This window comes from Ranitomeya imitator, chromosome 1 (assembly GCF_032444005.1).
Source record: "Ranitomeya imitator isolate aRanImi1 chromosome 1, aRanImi1.pri, whole genome shotgun sequence".
In the NCBI taxonomy this organism is placed as follows: Eukaryota; Metazoa; Chordata; class Amphibia; order Anura; family Dendrobatidae; genus Ranitomeya; species Ranitomeya imitator.
This window is the reverse complement of record NC_091282.1, coordinates 51,663,738-51,686,063: the sequence shown is the minus strand read 5'-3', so window position 1 is coordinate 51,686,063 and position 22,326 is coordinate 51,663,738. Positions and strand designations below refer to the sequence as shown.

At 46.9% G+C, this 22,326-nt stretch overlaps 1 protein-coding gene across 1 annotated transcript in view; it reads left to right on the top strand.

The window, feature by feature from the left end:
• Positions 1 to 5,983: 5,983 nt before the first annotated feature.
• The window catches only part of HDHD2 (haloacid dehalogenase like hydrolase domain containing 2), a 30,200-nt gene continuing 13,857 nt past the window's right edge, over positions 5,984 to 22,326 (top strand). The window contains exons 1-4 of the mRNA XM_069746535.1: positions 5,984 to 6,039; positions 11,761 to 11,862; positions 12,069 to 12,277; positions 15,411 to 15,495. Coding sequence (XP_069602636.1) covers positions 11,762 to 11,862; positions 12,069 to 12,277; positions 15,411 to 15,495 — 395 coding nt within the window. The 5' untranslated portion in view covers positions 5,984 to 6,039; position 11,761. The remainder of the gene's footprint in view (positions 6,040 to 11,760; positions 11,863 to 12,068; positions 12,278 to 15,410; positions 15,496 to 22,326) is intronic.

The following is a 22,326-nucleotide window of genomic DNA, read 5'->3' as shown; positions in this document are numbered from 1 at the left end:
AAAACACACAGCTCCACACAGCAAGCTGCCATGTTCTGCGTGTCTTGACCTCTATCATATCCAGTTGTAAATTTCTTCACAATTTGAACCACAGTAATATTAGTTTTCTGGGAATCGGACCTGGCAGCCTAACTTTCACTCCCCACGTGTATCAATGAATCTTGGTCATCCGTTTCACTCATTCTCTGTTACACCATGGACCACCTTTCCTAGGTAATAATCACTGTGCACCCACAAGACCCACCATCTACTGGCAACACCCCACAAAACCAGCCATATACTAGAAATACCCCACAAGACTTCCATATACTGGGAAATCCCTATAGGACCCGCTGTATATCAAGAACACCTCATGAGACCTGTGGTATACTGGAGACCTCTAAAACTCGCGGTATACTGGGAACACTCCAAAAGACCTGCCATATTCTGGGAACATCCTAAAAGATGTTCCATATATTTTAAACACCCCACAAAACCCACTATATACCGATAACACCCCAATAGACCCACCATATACTGTGAACACCCCAATAGACCTGCCATGTGCTGGGAACACTCCAACAGACCCACCACATACCGGGAACACCCTAACAAACCCACCACATACCGGAAACACCTCACAAGATTCACCATATACCGAGAACACCCCAACAGGCCCACCATATGTTGAGAACACCTCACACGATCTACAACATACTGGGAACACCGCAACAAACCCACCACATACCAGGAACACCTCATAAGATTCACCATATACCGGGAACACCCCTAACAGACCCACCATATACTGGGAACACCTCACACGATCTACAACATACTGGGAACACCCCAACAAACCCACCACATACTGGGAACACCTCATAAGATTCACCATATACCGGGAACACCCCCAACAGACCCACCATATACTGGGAACACCTCACACGATCTACAACATACTGGGAACACCCCAACAAACCCACCACATATCGGGAACACCTCATAAGATTCACCATATACCGGGAACACCCCTAACAGACCCACCATATGCTGAGAACACCTCACACGATCTACAACATACTGGGAACACCGCAACAAACCCACCACATACCGGGAACACCTCATAAGATTCACCATATACCGGGAACACCCCTAACAGACCCACCATATGCTGAGAACACCTCACACGATCTACAACATACTGGGAACACCGCAACAAACCCACCACATACCGGGAACACCTCATAAGATTCACCATATACCGGGAACACCCCTAACAGACCCACCATATACCGGGAACACCTCACACGATCTACAACATACTGGGAACACCCCAACAAACCCACCACATACCGGGAACACCTCATAAGATTCACCATATACCGGGAACACCCCTAACAGACCCACCATATACCGGGAACACCTCACACGATCTACAGCATACTGGGAACACCCCAACAAACCCACCACATACCGGGAACACCTCATAAGATTCACCATATACCGGGAACACCCCCAACAGACCCACCATATACTGGGAACACCTCACACGATCCACAATATACTAGGAACACTCCAACAGATCCACCATATACCAGGAACGCCTCAACAAACCCACCATATACCAGGAACACCTCATAAGATACACCATATACCGGGAACACCCTCAACAGACCCACCATATACTGGGAACACCTCACACGATCCACAATATACTAGGAACACTCGAACAGATCCACCATATACCAGGAACGCCTCAACAAACCCACCATATACCAGGAACACCTCATAAGATTCACCATATACCGGGAACACCCCCAACAGACCCACCATATACTGGGAACACCTCACACGATCCACAATATACTAGGAACACTCCAACAGATCCACCATATACCGGGAACGCCTCAACAAACCCACCACATACCGGGAACACCTCATAAGATTCACCATATACCGGGAACACCCCCAACAGACCCACCATATACTGGGAACACCTCACACGATCTACAACATACTGGGAACACCCCAACAAACCCACCACATATCGGGAACACCTCATAAGATTCACCATATACCGGGAACACCCCTAACAGACCCACCATATGCTGAGAACACCTCACACGATCTACAACATACTGGGAACACCGCAACAAACCCACCACATACCGGGAACACCTCATAAGATTCACCATATACCGGGAACACCCCTAACAGACCCACCATATGCTGAGAACACCTCACACGATCTACAACATACTGGGAACACCGCAACAAACCCACCACATACCGGGAACACCTCATAAGATTCACCATATACCGGGAACACCCCTAACAGACCCACCATATACCGGGAACACCTCACACGATCTACAACATACTGGGAACACCCCAACAAACCCACCACATACCGGGAACACCTCATAAGATTCACCATATACCGGGAACACCCCTAACAGACCCACCATATACCGGGAACACCTCACACGATCTACAGCATACTGGGAACACCCCAACAAACCCACCACATACCGGGAACACCTCATAAGATTCACCATATACCGGGAACACCCCCAACAGACCCACCATATACTGGGAACACCTCACACGATCCACAATATACTAGGAACACTCCAACAGATCCACCATATACCAGGAACGCCTCAACAAACCCACCATATACCAGGAACACCTCATAAGATACACCATATACCGGGAACACCCTCAACAGACCCACCATATACTGGGAACACCTCACACGATCCACAATATACTAGGAACACTCGAACAGATCCACCATATACCAGGAACGCCTCAACAAACCCACCATATACCAGGAACACCTCATAAGATTCACCATATACCGGGAACACCCCCAACAGACCCACCATATACTGGGAACACCTCACACGATCCACAATATACTAGGAACACTCCAACAGATCCACCATATACCGGGAACGCCTCAACAAACCCACCACATACCGGGAACACCTCATAAGATTCACCATATACCGGGACCACCCCCAACAGACCCACCATATGCTGAGAACACCTCACACGATCTACAACATACTGGGAACACCGCAACAAACCCACCACATACCGGGAACACCTCATAAGATTCACCATATACCGGGAACACCCCTAACAGACCCACCATATACCGGGAACACCTCACACGATCTACAACATACTGGGAACACCCCAACAAACCCACCACATACCGGGAACACCTCATAAGATTCACCATATACCGGGAACACCCCTAACAGACCCACCATATACCGGGAACACCTCACACGATCTACAGCATACTGGGAACACCCCAACAAACCCACCACATACCGGGAACACCTCATAAGATTCACCATATACCGGGAACACCCCCAACAGACCCACCATATACTGGGAACACCTCACACGATCCACAATATACTAGGAACACTCCAACAGATCCACCATATACCGGGAACGCCTCAACAAACCCACCACATACCGGGAACACCTCATAAGATTCACCATATACCGGGACCACCCCCAACAGACCCACCATATGCTGAGAACACCTCACACGATCTACAACATACTGGGAACACCGCAACAAACCCACCACATACTGGGAACACCTCATAAGATTCACCATATACCGGGAACACCCCTAACAGACCCACCATATACTGGGAACACCTCACACGATCTACAACATACTGGGAACACCCCAACAAACCCACCACATACTGGGAACACCTCACACGATCTACAACATACTGGGAACACCCCAACAAACCCACCACATACTGGGAACACCTCATAAGATTCACCATATACCGGGAACACCCCTAACAGACCCACCATATACTGGGAACACCTCACACGATCTACAACATACTGGGAACACCCCAACAAACCCACCACATACTGGGAACACCTCACACGATCTACAACATACTGGGAACACCCCAACAAACCCACCACATACTGGGAACACCTCATAAGATTCACCATATACCGGGAACACCCCTAACAGACCCACCATATACTGGGAACACCTCACACGATCTACAACATACTGGGAACACCCCAACAAACCCACCACATACCGGGAACACCTCATAAGATTCACCATATCCCGGGAACACCCCTAACAGGCCCACCATATACTGGGAACACCTCACACGATCCACCATATACCAGGAACACTTCAACAAACCCTCTATATACCGGGAACACCTTACAAGATTCAACATATACCGAGAACACCCCAACAGACCCGCCATATACTGGGAACACCTCACACGATCCACAATATACTGGGGACACCCCAATAGACTCACCATATACTGGAAACACCCCCACAAGATCCACCACATTCCGGGAACACCTCACACGATTCACCATATACTGGGAACACCCCAATTGACCCACCGTATACCGGTAACACCTCACAAGACTCACCATACACCAGGAACACCCCAATAGACCCACCATATACCGGGAACACCACCAGAAGATCCACCCCAATAGACCCACAGTATACCGAGAACACCTCCACAGACCCCCAATATACAGGGAACACCTCACGCGATCCACAATATACTGGGAACATCCCAATAGACCCACCATATACTGGGAACACCCCAATAAACCCACCATATACTGGGAACACCCCCACAAGATCCACCATATACCGGGAACACCCCAATAAACCGACCATATACCGGGAACACCCCAACAGACCCACCATATACTGGGAACACTGCCACAAGATCCACCATATACCGGGAACACCCCAATAGACCCACAGTGTACCGAGAACACCTCCACAGACCCACAATACACGGGAACACCTCACGCGATCCACAATATACTGGGAACATCCCAATAGACCCACCATATACTGGGAACACCCCAATAAACCCACCATATACTGGGAACACCCCCACAAGATCCACCATATACCGGGAACACCCCAATAAACCCACCATATACCGGGAACACCCCAACAGACCCACCATATACCGGGAACACTGCCACAAGATCCACCATATACCGGGAACACCCCAATAGACCCACAGTGTACCGAGAACACCTCCACAGACCCACAATACACGGGAACACCTCACGCGATCCACAATATACTGGGAACATCCCAATAGACCCACCATATACTGGGAACACCCCAACAGACCCACCATATAGTGGAAACTCATCGACAGACCCACCATATACTGGGAACACCCCGACAGACAGGCCATGTACTGGGAACACCCCCACAAGACCTGCTCTATACCGTAAACACCCCACTAAACATGCCGTTTACCGGGAACAACCCATTTTGGGGGAGTTCCGTATTTTGCTCATCACAATATGGCCTTTGTCAAAGTCAATCAGCTCTTTACTTTCGCAGTGCTGCTTCCTGGGAGATTTTCCAGGACTTTGTGGCGCCAAGGAGATTTTCCACCAGGAGGTCTCACCCCTTTTTTTTACCCCCAGAAAATTGTTTTTCACTTGTAATCCCTTTGACAACATAAGCATTGTTATGCACGTCAGTTGTAAGATTCTGGTAAAGTCGCGGCCAAACGTTTTGAGACTAAATAAGTTTGAATTTCACTCGGTTTTCCGCTTCAGTGGATTTAGATCTTTTAGTTGTCTGTTTCTATGGTTACTGGAGACTACATGTATAATCATATTCTAATACAAAGCATTATTGTGCTTTACACTCTATCTCTCCAAGAGATGTGACACTACAATATCCAGATTTACTTGCAGAACATGCTGGTTATTGTAGTGCTACACTTGCTGGAGACACATTTGTTGCTATATGACTTTGTGCGTTCCACGCCTCACTTCCGCATTTGCCTGCAGTAGTCAGGAACGTCATCAGCACTGAGGCGTGGAACGCACCCTGTTCGCAAGGCCCGGGGTCCTCTTCAAACTAGACTGACCTTGGAATTGCCTGTGTGTAGAAAATAGTAAGTTACCTATAAATTGGTGCAGGCTTTATGGTGGTCACCTATTTTCTGTCAGTGACAGGACTGCAGTGCTGCTGGTTAGGAGGTAAGGCAGAGCTCCAGTTCCATCCATTACTAGGTAACAAATGAAAGCTGTAGAATGCCATAATGATATAACTGTGCTGAGACTTGTAGTTCTGTCCTCATGTTAACTCCATGAGCCACAAGTAAAGAGTAAAGTTAAGAATTGTCAGCAGCAGGCAATATAGGAAATCATATAACTGAAGCTTAAAGGGGTTGTCTGTTTATGCAGCCGGTTGCTTCAATGCATTTAAAAAAAAAAAAAAAAAAGATAAAACTTTGCAAATAAGTTTGATTAAATCTAACAATGGTGTACGCAGCTCCTATTTGGATCAATGCGTCTCCATGGTTACAAACAACAAGTATGTTGCCACACTGTTTCAAGCGTTTTTACTGTTTGTTTGTTTTTTAATGCATTTTTTTGTTTGTTTTTTTAAATTCCTTAGCTTTTTTTTCTGGAATAGAGGCAGAAGACATCTATGTGCTCTATACTTTATGGATCCATTATTTTGATGACGCTAGGTCGTATGAATGCAGCCTAAGCGGTTTTTAAAGGGAACCTGTGAGAGCTTTTTACGTAAGGAAGTAGTGGTATGTTCGTATAGGCGCTTGTTCCCCGATAAAAACAATACGTGTTTTGTAGAGATCTGATGTTCCAGTCCTGAGAAATCCAGTGTAGAAATCTTAGACAAATCAGGCTTTAAGTGCACTGGGGGGCGTGGCCGATTGTTCCAAGTGCATTGGCACGCCCCCAGTGCCTGATTTGCATACGGCTTCAACACTGGATTCCTCATGACTGGCTTATCGGATCTCTACAAAAAAGGTATCGTTTTTATCAGGGAACAAGCACCCACACAGTCATACCACTACTTCCTTGTGTAAAAACGTGCTGGCAGATTCCTTTTAATCCAACAATATATAATGTCATATAGCATTTTTTTTACCATTTTAGTGTAGTGCCACGTACAGAGAGGAACTGCAGATGCAAAAATCGTTTTGGCTAAGGGTACGTTCCCACGGAGAAAATATTCCACTGTGGATTTTAGCGGCTGGAAAATCTGCAGTATATTGGGCCATGCTCACACAATGTGGATTCTTGCACCAAAAATTCAATTTACAGTACAATACATGTGAATGAGTTCTAAATATCCGGACAAAAATCAGACAAGCCTCGCCTCATTCAGACGCCCGATTTTTTTTTTCACATAGAAGAAAATCGCACCTATAATTCTGATCAGTTTGATCAGGGAGAAATGTGCATCAAAATGCAGATCTTTTTTGCACTTTTGCATTTTTTTTTAACTCTGCCAACTTTGCTGTGTTTTTTTTTTTAACCTCTGTGACGTAATCATCACGCGATACGCAACGACTCTTACACCGGGGAAAATTTGGTGGGATGTGAGAGCAAAAATCTACAAAAAACGTCTTGCGCTCACGTCTCAGCCTTTGCTGCGATTTTTCAAAAATGTGACCGCAGTTTTCGAATCCACCTTTAGTCCTCGATTTATTGTGCCGCCAACTCTTGCAAGCTCACCGTCCCATCCGCAGGCGATATGTGATCTGCATTTGGTGACACACAGGGCGCAGTAATTAAATTTCCACCATAATAGCAAAACAAAACCTCAAAATGCAAACGTTATGGGATTCAGCAGGCTAACACTGCATGTAATATGACAGCAACATTGTGCACGCCGGTGCAATAATCTGGCCCATGAATGCAGCGTTAAGGGATGCAGCAGGCTAACACTGCATGTAGTATCACAGGAAGATTGTGCATGCCGGTGCGATAATCTGGGCCATGAATGCAGCGTTATGAGATGCAGCAGGCTAGTACTGCATGTAATATCACAGGAACATTGTGCACGCCGGTGCGATAATCTGGCCCATGAATGCAGCGTTATGAGATGCAGCAGGCTAGCAATGCATGTAATATCACAGCAACATTGTGCACGCCAGAGTGATAATCTGGCCCATGAATGCAGCGTTATGGGATGCAGCAGGCTAATACTGCATGTAATATCACAGGAATATTGTGCACACCGGTGCAATAATCTGGCCATTGAATGAAGCGTTATGGGATGCAGCAGGCTAACGTTTCATGTAATATCACAGGAACATTGTGCCTTTTGGTGCGATAATCTGGCCCATGAATGCAGCGTTATGGGATGCAGAAGGCTATAGCTGCATGTAATATCACAGGAACATTGTGCACGCCGGTGCGATAATCTGGCCCATGAATGCAGCGTTATGGGATACAGAAGGCTAACGCTGCATGTAATATCACAGGAACATTGTGCCTTCCGGTGCGATAATCTGGCCCATGAATGCAGCGTTATGGGATGCAGCAGGCTAACACCATGTAATATCACAGGAGCATTGTGCACGCCGCTGCGATAATCTGGCCCATGAATGCAGCGACGGCTAGGAGATATCAGGACGTGAGTCCCTGCAGAGGCGGTGAGCGCATCATCCGCATCACATGTTCTCAAGGACAAGAATGAGCCTTCACCTTGACATTGCAGTCGATGTCTTGGTGATAAGGAGCAATATTACAGGACGGCTGATGGCTCATAGCTTATATGGCACAGACTGATAACTGCAGCTCTGTAATCTGCGCTGATAAGATTATCACAGGAATCTCACAGCACAAATTACTGGGAAATGTTTCCTAATTGTGAAAACAATGGAACTAAAATCTGTTACAGCAAGAGATGAGGAAACAATGGAGCGATCAGGTGGTACTTCATATCAGAACCAGACAAGAACCTGCAGGGACTGAGTTTAGTGGAGATGTGTCCTCAGAGCCAGCCTCCTCCTTGTCAGACAGGACAGAAGCTCAGAGAGAGTCCATTATCTTGTCTCCATGGCCGACTATTGATAATACTATTAAAGGGATCTGTGGCTGGCACTGTTATAGGGGATCTGTGGCTGGCACTGTTATAGGGGATCTGTGGCTGGCACTGTTATAGGGGATCTGTGGCTGGCACTGTTATAGGGGATCTGTGGCTGGCACTGTTATAGGGGATCTGTGGCTGGCACTGTTATAGGGGATCTGTGGCTGGCACTGTTATAGGAGCTCTGTGGCTGGCACTGTTATAGGGGATCTGTGGCTGGCACTGTTATAGGGGCTCTGTGGCTGGCACTGTTATAGGGGCTCTGTGGCTGGCACTGTTATAGGGGCTCTGTGGCTGGCACTGTTATAGGGGCTCTGTGGCTGGCACTGTTATAGGGGCTCTGTGGCTGGCACTGTCATATTGGATCTGTGGCTGGCACTGTTATAGGGGATCTGTGGCTGGCACTGTTATAGGGGCTCTGTGGCTGGCACTGTTATAGGGGCTCTGGCTGGCACTGTTATAGGGGCTCTGTGGCTGGCACTGTTATAGGGGCTCTGTGGCTGGCACTGTTATAGGAGCTCTGTGGCTGGCACTGTTATAGGGGCTCTGTGGCTGGCACTGTTATAGGGGCTCTGTGGCTGGCACTGTTATAGGGGCTCTGTGGCTGGCACTGTTATAGGGGCTCTGTGGCTGGCACTGTTATAGGGGATCTGTGGCTGGTACTGTTATAGGGGATCTGTGGCTGGCACTGTTATAGGGGATCTGTGGCTGGCACTGTTATAGGGGATCTGTGGCTGGCACTGTTATAGGGGATCTGTGGCTGGCACTGTTATAGGGGCTCTGTGGCTGGCACTGTTATAGGGGCTCTGTGGCTGGCACTGTTATAGGGGATCTGTGGCTGGCACTGTCATAGGGGAACTGTGGCTGGTACTGTCATAGGGATCTGTGGCTGGCACTGTTATAGGGGATCTGTGGTTGGCACTGTCTGCGGGATCTGTGGTTGGCACTGTCATAGGGGCTCTGTGGCTGGCACTGTCTGGGGGATCTGTGGCTGGCACTGTCAGGGGGATCTGTGGCTGGCACTGTCATAGGGGATCTGTGGCTGGCACTGTCATAGGGGATCTGTGGCTGGCACTGTCATAGCGGATCTGTGGCTGGCACTGTCAGGGGGATCTGTGGCTGACACTGTCATAGGGGATCTGTGGCTGGCACTGTCAGGGGGATCTGTGGCTGGCACTGTCAGGGGGATCTGTGGCTGGCACTGTCAGGGGGATCTGTGGCTGGCACTGTCAGGGGGATCTGTGGCTGGCACTGTCAGGGGGATCTGTGGCTGGCACTGTCAGGGGGATCTGTGGCTGGCACTGTCAGGGGGATCTGTGGCTGGCACTGTCAGGGGGATCTGTGGCTGGCACTGTCAGGGGGATCTGTGGCTGGCACTGTCAGGGGGATCTGTGGCTGGCACTGTCAGGGGGATCTGTGGCTGGCACTGTCAGGCGGATCTGTGGCTGGCACTGTCAGGCGGATCTGTGGCTGGCACTTGCATAGGGGCTCTGAGGCTGGCACTGGCATAGGGGCTCTGTGGCTGGCACTGTTATAGAGGCTCTGTGGCTGGCCATATTACGGTCATTTTGTGGCTGGCCCTGATATATAAACTTTGTGGCTAGCTATTATAGGTGCCCTGTGACTGGCACTGGCATATGGGCTCTGAGGCTGGCACTGTCAGGGACTCTGTGGCTGGCACTGGCATAGGGACTGTGTGGTTGGCACTGTCATAGGGGCTCTGTGGTTGGCACTGTCATAGGGGATCTGTGGTTGGCACTGTCATAGGGATCTGTGGTTCGCACTGTCATAGGGGATCTGTGGCTGGCACTGTCATAGGGACTCTATGGTTGGCACTGTCATAGGGACTCTGTGGTTGGCACTGTCATAGGGACTCTGGTTGGCACTGGCATAGGGACTCTGTGTTTGGCACTGTGATAGGGGCTCTGTGGTTGGTACTGTCATAGGGATCTGTGGCTGGCACTGTCATAGGGGATCTGTGGTTGGCACTGTGATAGGGACTCTGTAGTTGGCACTGTCATAGGGATCTGTGGCTGGCACTGTCATAGGGGCTCTGTGGTTGGCACTGTGATAGGGACTCTGTAGTTGGCACTGTCATAGGGATCTGTGGCTGGCACTGTCAGGGATCTGTGGCTGGCACTGTCATAGGGGCTCTGTGGTTGGTACTGTCATAGGCGCTCTGTGACTGGCACTGGCATAGCGGATCTGTGGCTGGCACTGTCAGGGGGATCTGTGGCTGGCACTGTCAGGGGGATCTGTGGCTGGCACTGTCAGGGGGATCTGTGGCTGGCACTGTCAGGGGGATCTGTGGCTGGCACTGTCAGGCGGATCTGTGGCTGGCACTGGCATAGGCGCTCTGTGGTTGGCACTGTTATAGGGGCTCTGTGGTTGGCACTGTCATAGGGGCTCTGTGACTGGCCATATTATGGTCGCTGTGTGGGTGGCCCTGATATATGAGCTTTGTGTCTGGCTATTATAGATGCGTTGTGTCTGGCATTATAATCTCCTTGGCTGGCAATGTGTTTGGGTCGCCAAGGTCGGCACTATTTTAGGGGCACTGAATATCAGTATGGAGAATGTTATGGTTGTTTTTGTTTTTACCTGCATGCTATGGTGCTATGAGGTGTGCACTGTGTGGCAGTATTATCTAACGATCCTGACCGGGCAGTACAGTATACCTTTATGTCTTGGTGGCATTATTACATGTATTACCGTGTGGCCGGCACTGTTGTACATCACTGTTTTGCCTCTCTCTGATATGTGGGCACTGTATGGCTACATTATTGCCTATATGATTACATGGGACTATTATTTATTATATTGTAAAATCTAACCCTGCTGAATCTTTATAGAATGGCGGCTCGACGCGCCCTCAAGGCCGTGCTGGTGGATCTAAGTGGCACCCTCCATATCGAGGACACCGCTATACCGGGGGCTCAGGAGGCTCTGAAGAGGTAAGAGGCATTGTCTAATGGTTTCCTCGCCTGTCCACAGGTTGTCTGTGGCATTATAACTTGACCAGTTTACTTAACTGGAGCTGAACTGCAGTACCAGACACAACCTGTGGACAGATATGGCGCTGTTGCAGATAGAACCGCCATGTTTTTTCTTTTTTTTTTTTTCCCACTTGCTGCGTGAGTCTCTGTATTCCTTGCTCTAGACTGCGCTCCGCTCCTGTTACCATACGGTTTGTCACTAACACGACCAAAGAGTGTAAGAGGACGCTGCTGGAGAGACTGCGCAGGCTGCACTTTGATATAAGCGAGGACGAGATCTTCACATCTCTGACGGCAGCGAGGAACCTGCTGGAGCAGAAAGACGTCCGACCCATGCTGCTAGTGGACGATGGCGCACTGCCCGATTTTGAAGGTAATGGGACGTTAAATCCCGTAAACTGTTCCAAAACGTCTCCCTGGAGCATTGTGTCATGAACTGAGAATCCATCAGTAAGGCCACCATGAAAGTCTGACAGGGAGCTTCTCTGTTATCTGTCTTTTTCTGAGCTCCTCAGCCGATTTATCACCACAGACCACATCAAAGTTGAATGTGCAGAGCCTGGAAAAGCCAAAACGGTGCAAAATTTTGACTGAAAGCCTAATTGTAGGAATGATATTTTCATTTTTTTCTCCTGTGGCTGATCTCTTTGGGGCCCTTACCTTCTTGGTACTGGTCTGACATGGGCTCCTTCTGGCCTACAGGGGTCTCACAGGCTGCGATGTGTCTTCTTCTCCTCTGCTAAGTATGCGGCGTGCTAGAGTCAACCATTGTCAATCCGTTGGTGGAGCTTCTTCTTACTGTCCTTCTCTCTACGCTGGCTTCTTCAGAATATTAAGTGCTGTAGATCATTTAGGCTGAAGTTCAAAATGTCATAGAGGAATTTAAGAGGACTTTTCCCGGGAATTCCTCGCGCACATCGGTCTTAAGCGGCATAGTGCTCTGAGATTGATGAGGAAGGTAAAGTAGTATCGGTGTCATTCTTAGAACAAAAAGCTTCTGGAAGACCTTTGTACCTGGCAAAAGATGCGTTCCTTTACTAAAAGCCACCATTCAAGTAGAAGAGCAAAAAGCACCTTGGACGGTCCAGGACGGGATGTTTGAGGGCCTACAGCCTAGGAGATCTAGAATGGATGAAACCGGATGTCCATCATTCCGCCAAATGTAAACATCCGTTTGTTAGGAAAGGGCCCCTAAAATTGAAGATCCTGTAGCTAAAATCTCCCAAACCATGAGCTCTTCCCGTTGAAAATAAGGGATCTTTAAAGGATTCTATGGATAAAAGAGATGAACTAGACCTGGAGAAAAATTGGGAGGCATCTATAGTCTTCAGTGTTTGTCTGAACCAGTTAACTGTTCATCTTCAAAGTAAAACCTTTAAGAAAGAAATTTCGGGAACAATTTCAACTCTACCTAAGGCTGTAGACAAAGCAAAGTCAAAAAAAGGCACCAAAGTATTAGGTGGGGGAACATCTATATTCCTTCTCCCAAGTCCAGGAGAAGATCACAGCAAGTTGTTGGGTAAAAAGCACCACCAAGGATGGCTACCATCTAGATTATATGTCCCTCCAACCAAGAAAATGTATAGAGCAGACTTAACAAATGTAAGACCATTATCAGATACTTATAAACTGGAAAATTGAATCATTTCCTCATTAATTTACTGATAAAAGCTCTGGCCCTTTAAGAGAAGGAGGCTCAAGCTGGAGCCATTTGTTGTCTCTCTATTTGACAGCTGTGTGAGAGTTCCTGCATTTTATCTGGGAGAAACCACTGTGTTGGGGAAAACTAGGATAGTGCAGCATAACACAGGAGTGTCTGCTACTACAGGGTGAATATAATTAGTCGTATTTGTGGATCCCTGTATATTATAGAGCAGCAGAACAGGTAAATTCTACATTCTCTTAACTGTACCATTTGGCTACTGCTGGCTTTGTACATCTTGTAGTAAGAGACTCAGATTAACGGTTTATAAGCGACTCAGATTTATCCTTTTCAAGCAGATTTATCCATTTTGCAGATTTACCCTTTTGAACCAGCTATGTCCTCCTCCAGCAGTATAACCCTTTAGAAGCAGCTTTGTCCTCCTCTTACTTTTGCTGGTCTGTAAACTATACTGCAACATCTTATTACGTGTCTGATACTTAACCATATTCATTTAGAAGTAAAGTTAACGTGCTTGGTTGAAGGGGAATGTTTCTCTGAGTCAGTGACCATTGGGACATATTTGTGAAATGATTCACCATGTTTGTGAATCAGTTTAGGGGTATGTATGAGAAAAAAAAGGCAAATTGGTCTCCCATAGTATTTGATGGACCAGAAACTCAACAAATCAAGCAAATTGAAGAGCTCACCTTAAATCCTGCAGATCGAAGCAGAAGATTTAGGAGGAAGATTGATCTCTTTACCACCAGCCATTCTGTGACATGGTATTAAAGGCAGACGGCATGGTGGGGGGGCGGAGGCTATACACTGGGGGTGAGGGGGTCAGAGGTTATACACGGGGAAGGGGGGGGCGAGAGGTTGGTAGTTATACACCGGGGGTATAACTGGATGTTATACACGGGGGTACTAGAGGTCAGAATTTTATACAGCGGGGGTGTTGCGGGTGTTAAACACTGGGGGCTAGTGTCCGGATGTTATACATGGGAGAGGACAGATGTTATACACTGGGGGTGGAGGGTTAGAGGCTATATACCGGGGGGGGGGGGAGGGCCTGCAAGTTATACACAGGGCGTGAGGGGTCGGAGGTTAAGACACAGGGTGGGAAGTGCCGGATATTATACACAGGGGTGCAAGGGGTCGAATGTTGTGTTATATACCGGGGGAAGGGGCCAGATATTAAACATTAGGGGGTAAGAGACCAGATACTACACATGGGGGGGCGAGAGGCCAGATATTATACACCAGGTGCCGATGGAGATGGACATTAATAAAATATTATTTTCGGTAGCACATCTTCCTGTTTAAACATTATGTGCTGCCGAGAACAATGATATACTATGCACACAGCACAATTGTCACATGGAAATTCAGGTCTATTAAATGACCACTGATCACATTGCGTAGGAGATTGGTGGTTTGTTTATCGGCCTCCGGTCGGCCAGCGTAAACGCACCGTCAGTCACGTTCCACCCTCTTCCAACATTATATTTTAGCCTTGTTTGATGCGCAGCGGAGAAAAGGCAGCCAAATCGGAATCAAGAAAATATCACTGCGGATTTTCTCGCAAAAAGGAAGAGTACATGACGTTTCATGGAAAAAAAATGGGGAGCACAAAGGAAAGGGTTACAGGCAGATCCCCGCATCCGGCAGCCGGCGATGCACCGTATAGATATAGAGGCACCGAGGACAGGTTGATAATACCGCTGCGAGAATTAAAGGTTTTGCATTGATGAGAATTTCCTCCTTGGGCTTTGTATCGAAGCATGACTAAATTATAGCCGCCACGTACAATTCAATTACGGCAGAGTCTTCCGGCGGTGACCTCTCTCTTCTCCGCTCGCAGGAATCGCCACCGACAGTCCCAACGCGGTGCTGATAGGATTAGCTCCAGAACACTTCAACTACCAGCGCATGAATCTGGCCTTCAGGTGAGTCCTGGCCTGATTGCGTTTCATGGCTCGTGTAATTGGCTGGTTACTTCTTAACCCCTTCAAGACCCAGCCTATTTTGACCTTAAAGACCTTGCCGTTTTTTGCAATTCTGACCAGTGTCCCTTTATGAGGTAATAACTCAGGAACGCTTCAACGGATCCTAGCGGTTCTGAGATTGTTTTTTCGTGACATATTGGGCTTCATGTTAGTGGTAAATTTAGGTCAATAAATTCTGCATTTATTTGTGATAAACACGGAAATTTGGCGAAAATTTTGAAAATTTCGCAATTTTCACATTTTGAATTTTTATTCTGTTAAACCAGAGAGATATGTGACACAAAATAGTTAATAAATAACATTTCCCACATGTTTACTTTACATCAGCACAATTTTGGAAACAAAATTTTTTTTTGTTAGGAAGTTATAAGGGTTAAAATTCGACCAGCGATTTGTCATTTTTACAACGAAATTTACAAAACCATTTTTTTTAGGGACCACCTCACATTTGAAGTCAGTTTGAGGGGTCTATATGGCTGAAAATACCCAAAAGTGACACCATTCTAAAAACTGCACCCCTCAAGGTACTCAAAACCACATTCAAGAAGTTTATTAACCCTTCAGGTGCTTCACAGCAGCAGAAGCAACATGGAAGGAAAAAATGAACATTTAACTTTTTAGTCACAAAAATTATCTTTTAGCAACAATTTTTTTATTTTCCCAATGGTAAAAGGAGAAACTGAACCACGAACGTTGTTGTCCAATTTGTCCTGAGTACGCTGATACCTCATATGTGGGGGTAAACCACTGTTTTGGCGCACGGCAGGGCTTGGAAGGGAAGGAGCGCCATTTGACTTTTTGAATCAAAAATTGGCTCCACTCTTTAGCGGACACCATGTCACGTTTGGAGAGCCCCCGTGTGCCTAAAAATTGGAGCTCCCCCACAAGTGACCCCATTTTGGAAACTAGACGCCCCAAGGAACTTATTTAGATGCATAGTGAGCACTTTGAACCCCCAGGTGCTTCACAAATTGATCCGTAAAAATGAAAAAGTACTTTTTTTTCACAAAAAAATTCTTTTAGCCTCAATTTTTTCATTTTCACATGGGCAACAGGATAAAATGGATCCTAAAATGTGTTGGGCAATTTCTCCTGAGTACACCAATACCTCACATGTGGGGGTAAACCACTGTTTGGGCACATGGTAAGGCTCGGAAGGGAAGGAGCGCCATTTGACTTTTTGAATGAAAAATTATTTCCATCGTTAGCGGACACCATGTCGCGTTTGGATAGCTCCTGTGTGCCTAAACATTGGCGCTCCCCCACAAGTGACCCCATTTTGGAAACTAGACCCCCCAAGGAACTAATTTAGATGCCTAGTGAGCACTTTAAACCCTCAGGTGCTTCACAAATTGATCTGTAAAAATGAAAAAGTTATTTTTTTTCACAAAAAAATTCTTTTCGCCTCAATTTTCTCATTTTCACATGGGCAGTAGGATAAAATGGATCATAAAATTTGTTGGGCAATTTCTCCCGAGTACGCCGATACCTCATATGTGGGGGTAAACCACTGTTTGGGCACTCGGCAGGGCTCGGAAGAGAAGGCGTGCCATTTGACTTTTTGAATGGAAAATTAGCTCCAATTGTTAGCGGACACCATGTCGCGTTTGGAGAGCCCCTGTGTGCCTAAACATTGGAGCTCCCCCACAAGTGACCCCATTTTGGAAACTAGACCCCCCAAGGAACTTATCTAGATGCATATTGAGCACTTTAAACCCCCAGGTGCTTCACAGAAGTTTATAACGCAGAGCCATGAAAATAAAAAATAATTTTTCTTTCCTCAAAAATGATTTTTTAGCCTGGAATTTCCTATTTTGCCAAGGATAATAGGAGAAATTGGACCCCAAATATTGTTGTCCAGTTTGTCCTGAGTACGCTGATACCCCATATGTGGGGGTAAACCACTGTTTGGGCGCACGGCAGGGCTCGGAAGGGATGGCACGCCATTTGGCTTTTTAAATGGAAAATTAGCTCCAATCATTAGCGGACACCATGTCACGTTTGGAGAGCCCCTGTGTGCCTAAACATTGGAGATCCCCCAGAAATGACACCATTTTAGAAACTAGACCCCCAAAGGAACTAATCTAGATGTGTGGTGAGGACTTTGAACCCCCAAGTGCTTCACAGAAGTTTATAACGCAGAGCCATGAAAATAAAAAAAAAAATTATTTTCTCAAAAATGATCTTTTAGCCTGCAATTTTTTATTTTCCCAAGGGTAACAGGAGAAATTTGACCCCAAAAGTTGTTGTCCAGTTTCTCCTGAGTACGCTGATACCCCATATGTGGGGGTAAATCACTGTTTGGGCACATGCCGGGGCTCGGAAGTGAAGTAGTGACGTTTTGAAATGCAGACTTTGATGGAATGCTCTGTGGGCGTCACGTTGCGTTTGCAGAGCCCCTGATGTGGCTTAACAGTAGAAACCCCCCACAAGTGACCCCATTTTGGAAACTAGACCCCCAAAGGAACTTATCTAGATGTGTGGTGAGCACTTTGAACCCCCAAGTGCTTCATAGAAGTTTATAATGCAGAGCCGTGAAAATAATAAATACGTTTTCTTTCCTCAAAAATAATTATTTAGCCCAGAATTTTTTATTTTCCCAAGGGTTACAGGAGAAATTGGACCCCAAAAGTTGTTGTCCAGTTTCTCCTGAGTACGCTGATACCCCATATGTGGGGGTAAACCACTGTTTGGGCACACGTCGGGGCTCAGAAGGGAAGTAGTGACTTTTGAAATGCAGACTTTGATGGAATGGTCTGCGGGTGTCACGTTGCGTTTGCAGAGCCCCTGGTGTGCCTAAACAGTAGAAACCCCCCACAAGTGACCCCATTTTAGAAACTAGACCCCCCAAGGAACTTATCTAGATATGTGGTGAGCACTTTGAACCCCCAAGTGCTTCACAGACGTTTACAACGCAGAGCCGTGAAAATAAAAAATCATTTTTCTTTCCTCAAAAATTATGTTTTAGCAAGCATTTTTTTAGATTCACAAGGGTAACAGGAGAAATTGGACCCCAGTAATTGTTGCGCAGTTTGTCCTGAGTATGCTGGTACCCCATATGTGGGGGTAAACCACTGTTTGGGCACACGTCAGGGCTCGGAAGTGAGGGAGCACCATTTGACTTTTTGAATACGAGATTGGCTGGAATCAATGGTGGCGCCATGTTGCGTTTGGAGACCCCTGATGTGCCTAAACAGTGGTAACCCCTCAATTCTACCTCCAACACTAACCCCAACACACCCCTAACCCTAATCCCAACTGTAGCCATAACCCTAATCACAACCCTAACCGCAACACACCCCTAACCACAACCCTAACCCCAACACACCCCTAACCATAACCACAACCCTAATTCCAACCCTAACCCTAAGGCTATGTGCCAACGTTGCGGATTCGTGTGAGATATTTCCGCACCATTTTTGAAAAATCTGCGGGTAAAAGGCACTGTGTTTTACCTGCGGATTTTCCGCGGATTTCCAGTGTTTTTTGTGCGGATTTCACCTGCGGATTCCTATTGAGGAACAGGTGTAAAACGCTGCGGAATCCGCACAAAGAATTGACATGCTGCGGAAAATACAACGCAGCGTTCCCGCGCGGTATTTTCCGCACCATGGGCACAGCGGATTTGGTTTTTCATATGTTTACATGGTACTGTAAACCTGATGGAACACTGCTGCGAATCCGCAGCCAAATCCGCACCGTGTGCACATGGCCTAATTCTAAAGGTATGTGCACACGCTGCGGAAAACGCTGCGGATCCGCAGCAGTTTCCCATGAGTGTACAGTTCAATGTAAACGTATGGGAAACAAAAATCGCTGTACACATGCTGCGGAAAAACTGCACGGAAACGCAGCGGTTTACATTCCGCAGCATGTCACTTCTTTGTGCGGATTCCGCAGCGGTTTTACAACTGCTCCAATAGAAAATCGCAATTGTAAAACCGCAGTGAAATGCGCAGAAAAAAACGCGGTAAATCCGCCATAAATCCGCAGCGGTTTAGCACTGCGGATTTATCAAATCCGCAGCGGAAAAATCCGCAGAGGACCAGAATACGTGTGCACATTCCTAACCCTAACCCTAACCCTAGCCCTAACCCTACCCCTAACCCTACCCCTAACCCTACCCCTACCCCTACCCCTAACCCTACCCCTAGCCCTAACCCTAGCCCTAACCCTACCCCTAACCCTACCCCTAACCCTAACCCTAACCCTAACCCTAACCCTATTCTAACAGTGGAAAAAAAAAATTTCTTTATTTTTTTATTGTCCCTACCTATGGGGGTGACAAAGGGGGGGGGGGGGTCATTTATTATTTTTTTTATTTTGATCACTGAGATAGATTATATCTCAGTGATCAAAATGCACTTTGGAACGAATCTGCCGGCCGGCAGATTCGGCGGGCGCACTGCGCATGCGCCCGCCATTTTGGAAGATGGCGGCGCCCGGGAGAAGACGGACGGGACCACGGCTGGATCGGTAAGTATGATAGGGTCGGGGGGGGACCACGGGGGGGGGGATCGGAGCACGGGGGGGGGAATCGGAGCGCGGGAGGGGTGGAACGGAGCGCGGGGGGCGTGGAACGGAGCACGGGGGGGCTGGAACGGAGCACGGGGGGGTGGAACGGAGCACGGGGGGGGGGGTGGATCGGAGTGCAGGGGGGGTGATTGGAGCACGGGGGGGTGATTGGAGCACGGGGGGAGCGGGCACGAGCACGGGGGGGAGCGGAGCACTGGACGGAGGGGAGCCGGAGCAGTGTACCGGCCAGATCGGGGGGCTGCGGGGGCGATCGGTGGGGTGGGGTGGGGGCACACTAGTATTTCCAGCCATGGCCGATGATATTTCAGCATCGGCCATGGCTGGATTGTAATATTTCACCCGTTATAATGGGTGAAATATTACAAATCGCTCTGATTGGCAGTTTCACTTTCAACAGCCAATCAGAGCGATCGTAGCCACGAGGGGGTGAAGCCACCCCCCCTGGGCTAAACTACCACTCCCCCTGTCCCTGCAGATCGGGTGAAATGGGAGTTAACCCTTTCACCCGATCTGCAGGGACGCGATCTTTCCATGACGCCGCATAGGCGTCATGGGTCGGAATGGCACCGACTTTCATGACGCCTACGTGGCGTCATGGGTCGGGAAGGGGTTAACAGACGGATTAATCCTCCCCGCTCCGGAGGGACTCGTTAACGCGCCAAAATCTGCTCCGTCCGCGCGGGGACTGTAATAAGGAGCCCACACAAAGCCGTGCGCGGCCCGTGCCCCAATTATCCGTCAGCTGTGGACGTTTACTGTAGCCGATGTTATTAACCCATCCGAGCCTTTTTAAAATAATTGTTTATCTGTTGGACAACCCCTTTAATGTTCTGGTGACGGGAATAGCGGCGTCCTGCATGGCCTCCATACGTGACATCTGGCTGTTCTACTAAATGTGGAGCAAATCAGAAAGTGTGAACCAAGGCGATGACCGAGTCTCTATCTCATATCTATGTATTATCTATCTAGCTCTATCTATCATCTAACTAGTATCTATTATCTATCTATCTGTTATGTATCTATCTATCTATTATCTATCATCTATCTATATATTATCTATCATCTATCTATTATCTATCTATCTATCTATCTATCATCTATCTATCTATTATCTATCATCTATCTATTATCTATCTATCTGTTATGTATCTATCTATCTATTATCTATCATCTATCTATATATTATCTATCATCTATCTATTATCTATCTATCTGTTATCTATCTATCTATCTATTATCTATCATCTATCTATCTATTATCTATCATCTATTTATCTATTATCTATCATCTATATATTATCTATCATCTATCTATTATCTATCTATCTATTATCTATCATCTATCTACCTGCCTATTATGTATCATTTATCTATCTATCTATCTATCTATCTATCTATCTATCTATCGATTTTCTATCTATTATCTATCTCATATCTATATCTATTGCAGCCATCATATGTATCTATTCATCTGTGTCTCTGTCTATTTAATATCTACTTATCAGCTCTATCTATATGTCTTTCTTTCAGTGTATCTAGATATCCATCAGCCAGTCCATCGGTCTATGACTATCTGTATTTATATAACATCTACACTGTGTGCAGAATTATTAGGCAAGTTGTACAGTATTTTGATCACATGATACTTTTTATACTTGTTGTCCTACTCCAAGCTGTTCAGGCTTGAGAGCCAACTACCAATTACCGTAAGTAAATCATGTGATGTGCATCTCTGTAATGAGGAGAGGTGTTGTCTAATGACATCAAAACCCTATATAAGGTGTGCTTAATTATTAGGCAACTTCCTTTTCTTTGGCAAAATGGGTCAGAAGAGAGATTTGACGGCTCTGAAAAGTCCAAAATTGTGAGATGTCTTGCAGAGGGATGCAGCAGTCTTGAAATTGCCAAACTTTTGAGGCGTGATCACCGAACAATCAAGCGTTTCATGGCAAATAGCCAACAGTGTCGCAAGAAGCGTGTTGGGCAAAAAAAGGCGCAAAATAACTTGCCATGAATTGAGGAAAATCAAGCGTGAAGCTGCCAAGATGCCATTTGCCACCAGTTTTGCCATATTTCAGAGCTGCAACGTTACTGGAGTAACAAAAAGCACAAGGTGTGCGATACTCAGGGACATGGCCAAGGTAAGGAAGGCTGAAAAACGACCATCTCTGAACAAGAAACATAAGGTAAAATGTCAAGGCTGGGCGAAGAAATATCTTAATACTGACTTTTCAA